Consider the following 16,733-nt stretch of genomic DNA (forward strand, 5'->3'; position numbering starts at 1 on the left):
TTTTTCTTTTTCGTCCACATCTAGGGAGGTTAGCCACAATGCCTTGGGCTTTACACTTATTGATGACACTCTGCACAGAAGACACAGGAACATTCAGGTCTTTGGAGATGGACTTGTAGCCTTGAAAGTGCCCATTTTTCCACACAATTTTGCTTCTCAAGTCCTCAGACAGTTCTTTGGTCTTCTTTCTTTTCTCCATGCTCAATGTGGTACACACAAGGACCTAAGACAGGGGTTAGGCACCTTTAATTAATTTTAACTGGCTGCAAGGGTGATTTAGTTATTGCCACCACCTGTTATGTCCACTGGTAAGTAACAAGTGCTGTTAGTTACACAATTTAGATAAGCCTTACATGATTTTTCAAAAGGTGCCAATACTTTTGTCTGGATCATTTTTTGGAGTTTTGTGTAAAATGATAATGATTTAATTTTTTTTTCCATTCTCTTTTGTGTTTTTTCATTGCAAGCAAAATCAATGAATCAATAATGAATGAATCATTTTCTGGGAGAAATTGAGCATTATCTAACAGAATTGCAGGGGTGCCAATACTTTAGGCTGGCACTGTACCTATGGACAAAATATCGATGAAAATTTACCATATGCATTAGAGCTGCAACTAACAATTATTTTTATAATCGATTAATCGGACGATTGATTAAAGGACTGCCATATGACCAAATGAACCACCATGAAGCTTTGAAACAATTGGCTGCAAAGCTTCATTGCTTCAAGAAGCTTCATTTGGCCATCACTCCTCTCTTGGAATTATCTCTTTAACTCAATTTATGTCCAGCCCGGATCTTTTACATTCATTCAAAACTAAGATAATTTCCCGGATAACCAAAAATGACATCTACATTTATTAATGCTCATGACAGTGTAATGTCATAATTATTATGATCTAATGAGTCTTATGGTGCCACAGTTAAATAGTGTTACCAAATACATTATCTAGCAATTAATGAAAAAACTGGAACAGTAAGTGAAGAAATAACTAGCACAGAACATGAATTTTGATTGTTATTTACATCTGTAGCGCTGCAATGCATGCTAGGAAGCATGTTGGACGACGGCAGAGGATGACTGTCTCCACCAAGGGAGCAGTGTTGGCCAAATGAAGATTCTTGAAACAATGAAGCTTTGAAACTAATTGGCTGCAAAGCTTCATGGTGGTTCATTTGTTCATATGACAGTCGTAGGATGCCACTGTCAAATTAAGTGTTACTGGTTAATATCTTTGGCTGCGACTTATAGTCCAGTGAAACTTATCTATGAACAAATGCTGTTTTCGTGTTAAATTTGGTGGGTGACGGCTTATAGTGAAGTGCGCCTTATAGTCCGAAAATTTCAGTAGTTTATCTAGACATTAAAATACATGTTGTGATTGTCTTTTACCATCAGGGGCATATAGTTTTAATTTGATTTATACATCATATAGTTGTTGTCCAATATTTATGTATTTATGGTGAACTGCATCCTCGCATTGTATTGTGAAATGTTTGAGTTTGTCTCTTTTGTTTTTGTCAATATAATGACTGTGTTTCTCCTCTTGAAAGCAGTGAGAAGTGCAAGTACACAATGGAATTCCCCAATGGCCCTCGAGAGGAAATGTCAAACATAGAAGATGCCAAGTAAGTACAATTGTCCTTTATTGCAGTTGATCCTCACTTTGTCTATAAACTGATCCAGTTCAAATGTGTTCCATTTGGCTTTAGTGCTATATGCCATACTGTACAACACTGTTGTTTTTGGCAGCCCTTTTAATTTTCATCTTAGTCTTTCGGACAAAAATACTTAATAGTCTTCGTTATTTCTTAGGCCTTGTATAGACTGGCAGCCAAAATCTTGATTTTTTTTTTTTTTAGCCCATCCAAATAGAAACTGGATGGCTACTTTTGTAATGCTTTTGTAGTGAAAACAGTCGCAAAGCACAGAAATCTGTTTTATGCAAGTCGAATTGAAACTATACAGTGGTATGAAAAGGTAACTAAACCTTTTGGAATTTCTCACATTTTTGCATAAAATCACCATCAAATTTAATCTGATCTTTGTCAAAATCACACAAATGAAAATACAGTGTCTGCTTTGACTAAAACCACCTAAACATTAATAGGTTTTGATATTTAATGAGGATAGCAGGCAAACAACGACAAAAGGGGGAAAATAAGTGAACCCTCTGCCTAAGGAGACTTAAAGAGAAATTGAAACCAATTTTTACCCTAATAATTTAAGTCAAGTGTGTGCCCAATCACTGTTGAGTGGTTTAAATCTGCCCAGTCCACTACAAAACACACACCTGGTAAGAATTGTCTTAATGAGAAGCATTGTCTGATGTGCATTGTGGCTCGGTCATGCACATCACACCTATATACAATTCTAGTGCAGTAACTCAACAATGGGAGCATCGCGTTGCCATATCGTACACGCCAATAGCAGTGTCGCGCAGACACATCACTGCGGCGCTGCATAGATTTTCTTGTGCGCTGAGTATGTGCAAGCAGTGCGTGATTGTGCACGCACCTGCCCACAGCTTAGAGGTAACATTGCACGCAACCTGATTCGTTTTAGACAGTCCAAATACGGGTTGAAGCACATGCTGCGTGATCAAAATATGCCCCAATTTTCTTCCTTCCTGCCATATAACATGATGTAGTTAGCAGCGCAAACAAGCTAGAATATAGCTTGAATAGAATAGCCTGAACTTGATGTGCCATTTACACCAAAAATGTGGAAAAGGCTAAAATTAGTTCACCATTCAATCTGGCTGGGAGTCACTTCGTTCTGCTTTGTCGCCTGCTCGGCCTGCTCGCCTGGTTTTCGATCGACTCCCCTTGTTGCACAAGAAAACAGCTTCTAAGGAGTAAGAAAGAGCCTTGTGAAGAGCTTCCCTAGTTTATGCGAGAACTGAATAGTGTTTTGTTGTTGTGGTAAACTACAGTTCGTACATCAAGATATAATTTAGTTAGCAATTGGAGGCGTGGGAGCCATTTTCCAGTGTCCCAGACTTCTAAGAAAGGGCATTTATCAATGTTTCCTTGGCCGTGACGTTTGTGTCTTCCTCCACCGAACAGCATGCGATCACTACGCCAGCACTTCTGCATAGACTTCATAATGATATTGACAGAGCGCGGGGCCGATTGATAGGGGGCCTGCATTGTTGGTGTGGCCGTCAAAGCTGACCGAGTGGAATCACAGTCAAAGAGCTTTTTTTCGTTGAAAATTCTTGTGATTCTTGGTTACGTAAATATGTTGAAGTACAATGCTCGTCTGTCAGTCAATGTGGCGGCCGCCATATATAAACAGAGCATTTCCGGTGAAAATTCTTGTGAATAAATGCTTAAATCCCTGAATTCTTTATAGATATGGACATAAAACAGTCTGGATTCTTGGATAAAAGCAACAAAAAAAAAAAGTGCAGTTAGCATTTATTTTAAGTAAATATGTCGAAGAATGACGCTAGTCTGATAGACAATATGGCGGCAGCCTAACAACAAAGAGCTTTTAACGTTGAAAATTCTTATGAAAAAACGAAAAATATAATGATTACCTTCAATCCTCGAACAAATCACTCCCGAGACAATCCTTCCTGTTTGTATGTGGTACAGCTTTCGTACTTTTTCAACATAAATCCGGCGTTGAATCGCTGCATGTGTCGCTGCGACCGACTGCGAATGACTGAAGCAGATTGTGGGATGGCCCCCACTTGAAGGCGTGGCGCAGTGAAGGTCGCATCTGACCCGTCAATATCATTATGAAGTCTATGACGTCTGCTATAGGACGTGTTCAGAGTTCACCCTCACAGAGGGTTTCAGAATAAGCGCCTTTTAAACTAAATTTTTCGAGCCTCCACGGTTGGAGAGCATTTTGGAAGACGATTGCGTACCTGGGAGAAGGCACCATATTGTATTTCTGCCTGAGTGTAAACAAAACAAAACAAAACATTGGGATTTTGTTGAAAAGGTACAGGAAAAACTGGAAAATTGGTCTTGAACATCCTTTAAAAATGCTTGAATTTGGCCATGAAAGAGGTGTACGAACCCTGTATAAGATGGCAGATACATGAATATATTCCTGGGGATGATTCTGTCAACATTAGGTTCTATTTATATTCCTATGTTCACATTTCCTATAGTTGCTAAACATACAGTATTTCCCTGGTACCCTCCTCTTGTTTTTAATGTATATTCTTTTTTACCTACCCAGACTGGACCAGAGTGCAATGTCCTCAGATCCAGCAGTAAATGGACCAGCATGAGGATGGGTAGTCTTTAGCCAGCGTAATCAACAACTTGAGAAGAATCTCCTCATGAATGAGCAGAGGCCACTGGTCAAACCTGGTCATAAAACAGCAATGACGTACTGTTGTTTAGACCTGCAACTGACTTCTTCTCATTCAGATTTGTTTAGGAATGTCACTATGTTTGAAAAGATGATTGTTTCAATAAAATATTTTGTAAAATGTAATTGGAATTTAAATACGGAGGTTAAATTATTCCAGCACTATAATTGTTGCTTCATTTTGCAGTATTTCAAGTTGTCGTAAAAAAAAAAATATATATATATTTATATATATATATATATATATATATATATATATATATCATAATAATCATGTTTTCATTTCGAAGATTTCATTCATCATGTTGATGTACTTAACCCTTCTGCTGACTTTAGAAAAAAACCATTCACTGTACTATCTTCTAATTTACAAACTTTGTTAATGAATTTTAAATATGGGCACGTGACATTTGTGGTCAAGGTTTCCAGAGGGCCGCATCTCTTCAAATGTGAAGAAGGAAGGCAACTTTGGGCAACACTCAGGGGCATCACTAGAGCTAATACAATACTGGAGCACAAAAAGTCAGAAATAGCGCTTTAAAATATATATAATTTAATCTTATCTTTCCTTTTGACCAAAGTCACTTGACAGAAATACAAGTTTCTGTTTTAAAAAAATGTGTTTTTTTTTGTTGGTTTTTAGCCATCAGTATTCAAAATTAAAATTGGGACATCCCTTGTTAATAGTCAATTCACCTCTACTCATGCTCATCAATCTCTCCTTCACCTCTTCCTGCATTCTGCTGCTCTACTTTGTAGGGACAGAAATGGGGATGTATCACTGTAACTGTCATGCAATTAATCAATATTTCTCAACTGTTAGGTTGGGACCTAAAAGCCGAATAATTTTTTTACTTGTACTTGAGTAAACTTTTTGGAGAACTACTTTGAAGTAACGCTACTCTTACTTGAGTCACTTTACCCACCTCTGCTCAGTGGACTGTTGACAGAAATGCAGCGGATCGTAATTCATCAACCGTCGGCCGTAGTTGTCCAATGCATGCGGGGCTTGCCAATCACACTGCATCGGCGCCATTTGGCTCACCTAGATAAAGCATCGAAGAGATGATGCATTTGGTGGCTAGAGGGTTATAGCTTGATGGTGAAGTAAATGAAGAAGTTGCAATTGTCTTGAAGGAGAACCAGGGTTCTAAGTCACGTCACCTTCAACCGTGTTTAGGGCAGCCGAAAAAATCCTGCCGCCTGAGGAGAAAGAAATATTCTTGCTATAACTCAGCAATTTAGCCTGTGCATGTTTTCAGCACGTATCTTCAAACGTATTTGTTTTTGGAAACGCATCAAAATGATTGTACAGTCCCTTTAATGGCAATTCTATACTAATACGATACTGGAAAACGGACAGCCATGTTGTTCAGCCTGGAATGCCACTTTCACAGTTCTTAACTGGGTTATCAGGTAAGTTGATCAGTGATCACTTCTCTTTTTGCAAATATACCCTAAATATGAGGTTAGAAATGAGGCAACACAAAACCAACTTAAAACCTATGCACAACTCTGATATAAATAAACAAAAATAGAGCATCCAATACCGTTTATTCTATGAAATACTCCTCAATGCAATCTTTTGGTAGTTATGAACTCTGACCTGCTTGCAATAGAGCAAGACATACAAGTAGGGTTGATAACTGTCCCTTGAAAAACAGATTTGTCTGGAATTCAGAAACAAAAGTACGCGTCCGTGTTTGAGCTTTCAAGGGATATGCTTTGTCCCTTATTATCATCAAACTCGAAAATATTGTCTTATCTGTAGAATGAACAAATGCTGGTATGGTGCTATACAAGAAAATGCCTTGACCAATGAGCTGACGGAACAATGACAGTATAATCCTACTCATCTCATTGGTCAAGGTACTGTCGTGAATGAAAGACAACATAAGAGTGTACTCATCTCATTGGTCAAGGTACTGTCGGAATGAAAGACAACATAAGAGTGTGGGAGATAAGAGTTTGAGTGAAGCGAGCGTAAAAAGGAAAAAGCATGTTCACCATTATATTTTTGTCTTCTGTCAAATTAGCTATTTGGAGTGATCATTTGCAGTGGTGGAATGCTACGAAGTAAAAGTACTTCGTAACTGTATTTAAGTACATTTTTGTGTATCCGTACTTTTCTTGAGCACAAATACGAAGTGGTACTTTTCACTTTAACTCCACTATATTTTACAGCAGGTATCAGTACTTTTTACTCCACTACTTTTCGAATTGTCGGTTGCGTTTCATGTTGTTTTTGTTTTATTTTCATTGTGAATTGGTAGTTTCGTTTAATACCTCCGGCGCAATCAATAAGCCCCGTGCAACTATACCATAAATGAGCACTAGAGACAGCAACACGAGTACAAGCAAGATTAGGCAGGTGAACCAATTGACCAATAAAACCCACCACACTCTTGTACAGTAGGTCGCTGTATGCACCTGATAGTTGCCAACAAGCCGCCATTAAGCGGAGTTTTTGAGCTTGTTAGGCCGAGTCAATTTGAAATCCGTTTTAAATAAAACTGAGCAGTCAATTATCTGTATGTATGATTATATATACATATGATATATAAACAAATACACACAAATATATATATTGTGTATATATATATATATATATACATATGTATATGTATATTGCATTTTTGCATTGGGTTTTGCTCGAGTACATTTTTTCTTAGATATTTCTACTTTAAGTAATTATTTGCACCTGTATCTGTAGTTTTACTGAAGTAAAAAAGTGAGTACTTTACCCACCCCACCACTGATCATTTGTGAAAATGCTATTGCTGAGGGGAGGCTGAACGCAACTAAATTGTAAAAAAAAATAATAATAATAACTTTACCTGAGCGTTTGTTTGCAATAATATAAAAACAAATATGGCCAAAAACACACACACACACACACACACACACACATATATATATAAAGGCTCAGGAACTTAAGCGTTTGATTATACAATTTTAAATTTAGCGGGACAGATTTAATTCAAGTATATTTTGAATTTAAAATACACAGTTTTTCCCATTTGCTTACATAACTCAAATATGTACTTAATTGATTCAGTTTTGAGTATAGTTATTATAATATTATTATTTTTCACATCCAAAAATTAATAATTAAAGAGGAATGGATACCCGGCCGACAGGTGTTCTTACGAGGTGTCCCTTATTATTTTTTTCAGGGAGTTGGCAACCCTACATACAAGTAAACCAGTCAATTCCAAGCAAATGGTCTGCGAGCCTTTCTTCTGCACAGATAGACATAAAATATGAAGAGGAAAAAGAAACAAGTGGAAAAAAGGGGGAAATAAAATAATATTAGCATAAACATTAGTTTTGTAAGAACTACACCACACATTCCCAACAGCTGGTGGCAGTAATTTACGCAAACAGTTTCCCGCGGACCACAAATTAACGCGAAGAAGCCGACAAAAAAGAAAATGGCCGCAGAGAAAAACAAAAACAAAAGTTGTTACCAGTGCAGTGCAGTTTCTTCCTTTTAATGATATAAACTACCGAAGATCTTCGTGAAACATGGGCCAATCTAGCGAAAATGACCTTCTCCAGCAACTACTCGAGATGAATTTAGTGCCAAGAAAAAATGGTACACACAGATACAACGACACATCTCTTGCTGATTTCTCAGGTAGGTCCATATTATTGTAATCTGTACACGCCAGTGCTTGCGCCGACTATTCTTTGTTTAGTTAACCAGTACTTTATAACTTTATTAACCTTAACTTAGTTAACTTTATAAAATGACTTTAGGGGATATTAAACGTGCGCGGTTGTACAGTTGATAGTGCATACAGTAGATAGTGCATATTATTAGCATTTCCACACATAATGGACATCGATATTTTAAATTTGATACATTCGTTCCTCCGTTAAACACTCTATACTGAATAGAATTGGAAGCGTTTATTGTTTACCATAACGTGCACCACATTAAAGAGAAGCAAAAGTACAATAAGGCTAATATAAAAACACAAGTTCAGGGTACACAGATTGGGAAGAAAGTGACTAAACTGGCAGCAAGTGGCGATGTAGTGGTAATGTAACTGCGCAAATATGACAATTTACAGTACCGACTCAGACTAGGAGGCAGGCAATAATGACAAGGCTTAAAGAAATGCGCTACTTTTACAGCTTTTGACATTAAAGGAATCGTAATCGTTTTGATCAAGTGCATCTAAGCACAAAGAAAATTTATTTTTCATTTTCAAATTTTTATAAAATAATCTCCAGTGTTATAATGGAGAAAAACATTTAAGGCCAAGCAGCCGCAAAACACGCAATGGCGATCGCCTGTCATCTCACATTTTGTGGATTTCGGGCTGTGAAAGAATTTTCCAAAGCTACTGAAATACCATCCAAAAATAAACAGTTTAAAGCCGAAGACTGTGGGAAAGCTATTATTTCTAAATAAAATGAAAAAAAAAAAAAAAAACTGATCCTACTAGCACTTGTTGCATTGTGTTCATATAGCAACACAAGCACATTCATATAATTTTCTTAAACAAATAGCCATAGAATTTTCAAACCTCTGTGAAGTTGGCCCCCGATCAAATGCAAATTTAAATACAAATTATGTAAATTGTTTGTGCTTTTATAGGTCAATCTGATGTCAAACAGTCTCCCATTTTCTTCAAAAATGTTGTCAATCATTTGTGCTGTAAAAAGTTTCGTTTGTGCTGTTTTTTTGAGATATTGACGTATTAATTTCGAATGATGATATCATGCGTAGGGTTGGACAGCCCGGTTCTTCCGGAACCGTTAGAATTTTAAAAAATTTGATTCCAAGTTTCAATGCCCTGACTGCCTGCCGAACACTACGAAGAAGAAACCGCATGAAGATTAGCTCCTTTATGAGCAAATTATATGAAGTGGCTAATTTAACTTAGCACAAAAACGTGTTGCTTCGCTTCACATAAATGACACTAAAGTAACAGAATAAACACACTGAAATGATATCAGACCCTCTGTTAAAACGCGCAAACTTACAGATTTTGTTTTATCAAGGGTTCACAACGATGTGTAGTGCATATGTGTAGTGTTTGTACACCTCAAGGATGCTTTTCCTACTAACGTAAACAGTTCTTTTTGCCTTCTGCTTCCAGTAAGTCACCACTAGGGGAAGCCAAGCGCACATCGCAAAACCAAAGAAAAATTGAGTCCAGAGTTATAATAGTGACATCTTGTGGACAGATGAACAATATATCAGTTTTAAAGAAATTAAACTTAAAAAGTAGTCAACTTAAGATCAAGGGACAGAACACTCGCTGCCTGAACTAACTTGTAGAAACACCACCTAAAACAAACAATGCAATACAATAAATGCCTGTGGCATAAGACACTCTAAAACATAGGCAAAAGAATATTTGTAAATGTTTTCCCCATGAGCTTTTGAAAAACAAACATCTTTGTGACAAGTGCACTCCTGTGGAAAGAAACCTCATCATACACTGTTTACCAAAAGTATTGACACCCCTTCAATTCTGTCAGATAATGCTCAATTTCTCCCAGAAAATGATTGCAATTACAAACGCTTAGGTAGTATCGTATTGGCCCGAATATAAGACGGTGTTTTTTTGCATTGAAATAAGACTGTAAAAGTGGGGGTCGTCTTATATTCGCGGTCTAGACGTTATACCCATTCACGATGCTAGATGGCGCCAGATATCATTGAAGCGATGTTCTGTCATGACAGATCTCAGCTACTCTCAAGTTTGCATTATTTTATTGCAATGGACAAAAGTATTGGCACACTCAGCCTAATACTTTGTAGCACAAACTTTAGACATAATAACTACGAACAACCGCTTCCGGTGTCTATTAATGAGTTTCTTACAATGCTCTGCTGGAATCTTAGACCATTCTTCTTTGGCCAACTGCTCCAGGTCAAGGGTGCCATTTTCAGATCTATCCTCAGGTGTTTTATGGGATTCAGGTCTGGACTCATTGCTGGCCACTTTAGAAGTCTCCAGTGCTTTCTCTCAAACTATTTTCTAGTGCTTTTTAAAGTGTGTTTTGGGTCATTGTCCTGTTGGAAGACCCATTATCTCTGAGGGAGACCCAGATTTCTCAAACTGGGCCCCACATTACGCTGCAAAATTTAATCAACTTTGATCCATTTTAACTGGCTGCAAGTGTGATTGAGTTATTGCCACCACCTGTTATGTGCCAGGGGTAATTAACGGGTGCTGTTAATTACACAAATTAGGGAAGCATTACATGATTTTTCGAAGGGTGCCACTACTTTTGTCCGGCGTTTTGGAGTTTTGTGTAAAATGATAATGATTTACTTTTTCCCCCATTGTCTTTTGGGTTTTTTTTCATTGCAAGCAAAATAAATGAAGATATTACTGCCAAAGCATTTGTAATTGCAATCATTTTCTGGGCGAAATTGAGCATTTTCTGACAGAATTGCAGCATTGTATTCAAGTTCAAAACCTGATATTTATATACAAGTAAAAAAAAAAGCCCTGTGAGAAATTTAAATCAAAGTGAGTTCATGTAATAAAAAAATAGAGAAGTTAAAAAATTGATATAAACTATGCAGTTTTTTTAACCTGCCTATTAAAAGAATCGGAATCGAGAATCGTTTGGAACCGGAATCGGAACCGTTCAAATTCAAGCGATGCTCTCAACCCTAATTTCTCAGCCACCCATTCATTGCGTAATGGACCCGAAATGGTGCTATTCATTTATGCTACGTTTGTACTGTAGAAATTTTCGTACGTGCTGCTATTGTTTTATAGATATTGAGATCTTAATTTCGAGTAATGATGTCAATCGCAGTCCCTCCGTCGCGGCTGACGGAGCACACCAACTATCTCAATAGCAGAGGGGTGTCTCAAAAACAAGCGCAAACGTAGCACAAATGAATGGCACCCCTTCGAGGCCATTTTGCAGTAATGAAGGGGCTGTAAGTCATGTCATCACTCGAAATTAATATCTCAGGCCCCCCATTTACTGCTAAATGGACCCGAAGGGGTGCCATTTGTTTATCTTACGTTTGCGCTAGTTGTTGAACCCTCTGTCATTGAGAGAGTTGAAACGCTCCGTCAGCGCGGGAGTTGGATACTGAAAAGCATTGAGTGACGTCATCACTCGAAATTAAGATGTCAATATCTATGAAACTATAGCAGCATAAGCGAAATTTGTTACAACACAAATGTAGCATAAACGAATGGCACTATTTCGGGTCCATGTTGCAATAAATGGGTGGGCTGCGTGATGTCATCACTCGAAATTAATATCTAAATATCTATGAAACGATAGCAACACAGACGACATTTTTTACAGCAGTACGTAGCCGAAACAATTGTCACCATTTTTAATCAAAATGGGGGGGCTGGTTGACCTATAAAAGAATTGTTAACATCTCAAAAACCATAGCAGCACAACCAAAAATATTTTCAGCACAAATGAATGACCTCATTTTTTAAAAATATAAATTTGCGTCTGATGGGGGGCCAATTTCATGGAGAAAACTCGCAACACTGTTGACCTTTGGGGCTTCTAGACCACCTGATGTTGCCATAGAGCAAATGAAGCACCATGAATGACACTTTGAACTATGTGCAAACCAGTTGTCCGGAAAGCTTCGCGGCGCTTCATTTGGCAGACGCTTATCATAGTTCTAAGAAATTCCTTATTTGCATACTTAGATTCTATGCACTAATGACTCCCATGAAAGTATACTAAACGATTACTATTGCTTTAAGCTTCAAATTAAGCTCAGGTGTTGCTTGTTGCCATCACTTTATTATTGTCACATCATTGATGATATTCTTTGAGACATTTAGGCTTGCAATGCATTAACAGTATATGTAAATATGATTGTGTTTCCAGAAATGTGGTATGGGGTTTTTCTATGGGCAGCCGTCTCCTCTCTGATCTTCCACCTGCCGGCATCTTTGCTCTCGTTCGTTGCACTTAGACAGCACAAAATGGCCCGATTCATGCCCATCGCCATCCTCTTAATGGGCATCGTTGGACCTGTGGGTGGAGGCGTACTCACCAGTGAGTTTGTGATTTTTTTATTTTTTTATTATTTGATGTTCTTAGTCAAGGCATAGACTTCATAATATATTGACGGGGCACGGGGCCCATTAATAGGGGGCTATCTGTCAAAGCTGACCGAGTGGGAACACAAAGAGCTTTTTAGAAAATTCTTGTAAATAAATTCTTAAATCCCTAAATTCTTTATAAATACTGACCAAAAACAGTCTTGATTCATGGTTATAAGCAAAAAAAAAAACCTGGGCAGTGTGCATTTATTTTACATAAATATGTCGAATGTGCTGCTAGTCTTTAAGCCACTGTGGTGGCGCCTCATCACCACAAAGACCTTTTTAAGTTGAAAATTCTTGTGAATAAATGCTTAAATCCCTGAATTCTTTATAGAGATGAACGTAAAACAGTCTCGTTTCTTGGTTAAAAGCAAAACAAGAAACAGGCAGTTAGCTCTTATTTTACATGAATATTGCGAATGCTCTGCTAGTCTTATAGGCACTGCGGTGCCGCCTTATCATCACAAAGAGCTTTTTACGTTGAAAATTCTTGTGAATAAATACTTAAATCCCTGATTTCTTTATAAATATGAATGTAAAACAGTCTAGATTCTTTGTTAGAAGAGCAAAGAACCGGGCAGATAGCATTTATTTTATGTAAATATTGCGAATGCTCTGCTAGTTTTTAAGCCACTGTGGCGTCGCCTTAACACCACAAAGACCTTTTTACATTGAAAATTCTTGTGAATAAAGGCAATAAATAATTTTTTTGATTAATCACTTTAAAATATTTGACGCAATTAACGCAAGTGCCTCGCTCAAACAGATTAAAATGACAGCACAGGGTCATATGTAGGCATGTGCCGGTATGAGATTTTCACGGTACGATAACCGTGAGGAAAAATACCGCGGTTTCACGGTATCACGGTATTGCAATTATAGCTCCAAAATTTTGAGATGTATGGGTTTAAAAAAAAAAAAATTCCATTGAACAGGATTTTTTTCAAAACATATTTGCAAATTGGAACATGAATATAATGTGAAAATAAATAAATTAACAAAAAATAACAAATATTATATAAAATTAAAATAAATAGAACCTAGACTATACCCACAGCCACAGCTCAAGTTGCTCAATTTTAGAGTAAGAACAAAATAATTGCTATAGAAAGTAAAAACACTTCTAAATAAAATTAAAAATATATACTGTATGACTTTTTTTTGAGGTGGGGAAGCTCAAGTGAAGTTTCACCATTTTCAGCCACTGTGTCAACTCTAGTCTACATGATGCCATGCCTTTGTGTTAAAAAGAACAAAGAATTCATAAGTTAATAAGTTAGTTAAAAATGTATAAGTTAGTTTTATAAATTAGTTAAAATGTAAATATTGTTGAGGAAAGGTTTCATCTAAAAAAAAAAAAGAGTGAGACCTCCTCTCTCAATTAGCGATCTTTGACGCGTTTCTTTTTCTTCCCCCCTGCATTCAAGCTTTTCTCTCACTCAGCGGCTGTGAGACATAAAAGAAGCTGCTTTCCCAGTTTAGCCTAGGCTAACATTCGTCTTTGTAAGTTTTAGTTAGTTTGTATATTGAATTCGAAAGGAAAATGTGTGTTTTGTTTTTGGCGAACTTTTTAATGGAGCTACTGCTATCCTGTTGAACCTAATCACACGTGGAAAAATACAATTGTACAGCTTTTTAAATGTATTTATTTGTATATTTCACCACGATTTGAGAGCTCAATAAATTGAAGAAAAGTACGCCTTGTGTTTGGAGGATTTGTTTTTGGGTTTGCTGGCTGTTTAGTGACACTCACGGCAACAAACGGGAAGGGGTGAGCGGTGCTGCACCAAGCCACTTCGGCTGCATTTTGGCACATGAAAAATAGCGAATACCGTACTAAGGTATGACGGAAAATTTTAGTGGTTTTGAAACCGCGACGTTTTCACACCACGGTAAACCGTAAACCGGTAACCGGCACATGTCTAGTCATATGCGCTTGTTACTTGTGTTTTTTTTTGGGGGGAGTTTTGTCGCCCTCTGCTGGCACTTGGGTGTGACTGATTTTATGGGTTCAGCACCATGAGAATTGTGTAAATATTGACATCAACAATGGCGAGCTACTAGTTTATTTTTTTGAAAATTTTACAAATTTAATTAAAACGAAAACATTAAGAGGGGTTTTAATATAAATTTCTCTAACTTGTACTAACATTTATCTTTTAAGAACTACGTCTTTCTATCCATGGATCGCTTTCACAGAATGTTAATGTTAATGCCATCTTGTTGATTTATACTTATAATAAACAAATACAGTACTTATGTACAGTATGTTGAACGTATATATCCGTCTTGTGTCTTATCTCTCCATTCCAACATTAATTTACAGAAAAATATGGCATATTTTATCGATGGTTTGAATTGCGATTAATTACGATTAATTAATTTTTAAGCTGTGATTAATTCGATTGAAAATTTTAATCGTTGGACAGCCCTAGAATAAATGCTTAAATCCCTGAATCCTTCATAGATATGGACGTAAAACAGTCTCGATTCTTGGTTAAAAACAACACAGGCAGTTAGCATTTATTTTACCTGAATACTGCGAACTATGACGCCAATGCTGTAGCGGCTAATTTCTCCAATTGATTTTTTTCACAATATTTCGAAATGCACGCATTGTACGAAAAATATAATAATTACCTTGAATCCCCGAACAAATCGCTCCTGAGACAATTCTTCCTGTTTGTATGCGGTACTGCTTTCGTACTTTTTCAAGCTTAATCCGGCGTTGGATCGCTGCATGTGTTTGAGAATAACTGCGACCGACTTCGACTGACTGAAGCAAAGTGTGGAATGGCCCCCCCACTTAAAGGTGTGGTGCAGTGTCTGGGGAATGTGTCCCGTCAATATCATGAAGTCTGTGGTTGAGGCTTTCTGTTCATCATGAAGTCTATGGTTGAGGCTTTCTGTTCATAACGTGAACTACCAATGGTTTCGTTCTATTTTGGCAGAATCTCCCGCTAGTCATGTTTTGCAGTCACTTTAAAGAGCAGTATGTAAGATTTCACGTTATTAATTCAATGGCCCTAATATTTCAATAGACATTAAAGGAAAAAAATGCCATTGTGATTGATTAAACTGAGATTTCCGCATTTTAAAAGAAAATTTGTGATTTGCAAAGTTATTCTTTTGATCCTGTGCTACAATCACAACAGGAGTATGACTCCTACAGTATGTGAAGCATAAAACTGTTCAGACCATAAGGACACTCTCTGTGTCAAAGCAGCTGAACAGGACAGGTTAAAAAAAAAATAATAATAAATAACAAATATAAAATACAGAAATCACAAAGGGTCGGACCAGAGGAAAGTGTAGAACGTTATCTTGAAAAAATAGGTTTTAATAATAAACTGTGTTTTTAAACTAGTCAGCTGAGTATAATCCCGACCAAACCTTTATAATGTTTATCACTTGTGTTTGATTGCAGGTGCAGCCATAGCAGGCGTTTACAAGGCAGCTGGGAAGAAGATGATCTCTCTGGAGGCTTTATTTTTTGGTGTTGGACAGTCCTTCCTGATCCTCGTTATTTCATTCCTTCGAGTGCTTGCCACACTTTAGCGGCAGGATACAGATAGCCTCCTTACTAGTCACAACAATTAGCTGTGGCTTGGACAAATGGAGATGCATCATGTGATTTCATTTCCTGCTGCTTGAGCAGTACGAGGGTAGAACTTCTGCTAAAACAACATGGAGCAACTCAGGTGAAAAAATGAAATATACAGCAGGATCCTGCTTGTGTGGACTTTGATGGGTTTAATGGGTTCTTAGCCAGTTGGATCCCAGGAATGCTAGGCAACAGCCAATGGCAGATCAGCTATAAGTATGTTACGTTCTGTAAACACTGGAGGCTGCGAGTACCAGTCATAATGTATTTTTGCCTTTTGTATCCTGAAATTTCTTCCGTAACGAGGTAATATTTGCCCGTTGAGACGTGTTTCAACCTGAAAATTCAGTATGTAGAGACGTTTGTAAGTAGTACCAATATAGAAAACAATGATTTGTACATGTATACATGCATATATCTTAATATTTTTAAATAAAATAACACTTAGATTACACTCCAGCAGCTCCTTTTTTGACTGACCTGATGATGATGATGATGAAGATACACCTGAGCACTTCGATGAAGATGACACAATGCACAGGTGTCAAGGCAGCCTCATACAGTACCGTAAAAAATCTGCGAATAACAAACTGCAAATTTCAAAGCTCAAATTGGCGGGGGATTTCTGCGCTGTCAGACAGTGCTGTAACAGATTTGGAACTTTTGTCCCAAAAAAAAAAAATCTGGTGTCTCTCGCTCAGGTGCAAAAATATGTGAT

At 37.3% G+C, this 16,733-nt stretch overlaps 2 protein-coding genes across 7 annotated transcripts in view; both read left to right on the plus strand.

Moving 5' to 3' along the window:
- ppp6r3 (protein phosphatase 6, regulatory subunit 3) overlaps positions 1-4,535 on the plus strand; it is a 94,555-nt gene extending 90,020 nt beyond the window's left edge. For 2 of the 6 annotated variants that reach the window (XM_057835733.1, XM_057835739.1), the window contains 2 exons: positions 1,558-1,632; positions 4,205-4,534. In XM_057835733.1, the coding sequence (XP_057691716.1) occupies positions 1,558-1,632; positions 4,205-4,256 (127 nt within the window). In that variant the 3' untranslated portion in view covers positions 4,257-4,534. Of the gene's footprint in view, positions 1-1,557; positions 1,633-4,204 lie in introns of all 6 variants that reach the window. The other 4 variants (XM_057835734.1, XM_057835736.1, XM_057835737.1 and 1 more) reach the window with 3 other exon arrangements.
- A 2,505-nt stretch (positions 4,536-7,040) lies between these two features.
- On the plus strand, positions 7,041-16,463 carry tmem170a (transmembrane protein 170A). The gene is made up of 3 exons (XM_057835740.1): positions 7,041-7,979; positions 12,191-12,361; positions 15,839-16,463. The coding sequence occupies exons 1-3, from the start codon at positions 7,868-7,870 to the stop codon at positions 15,967-15,969; spliced, it is 414 nt and encodes a 137-aa protein (XP_057691723.1). The 5' UTR covers positions 7,041-7,867; the 3' UTR covers positions 15,970-16,463.
- The last annotated feature ends 270 nt before the right edge of the window (positions 16,464-16,733 follow it).

This window comes from Corythoichthys intestinalis, chromosome 5, assembly GCF_030265065.1.
Source record: "Corythoichthys intestinalis isolate RoL2023-P3 chromosome 5, ASM3026506v1, whole genome shotgun sequence".
In the NCBI taxonomy this organism is placed as follows: domain Eukaryota; kingdom Metazoa; phylum Chordata; class Actinopteri; order Syngnathiformes; family Syngnathidae; genus Corythoichthys; species Corythoichthys intestinalis.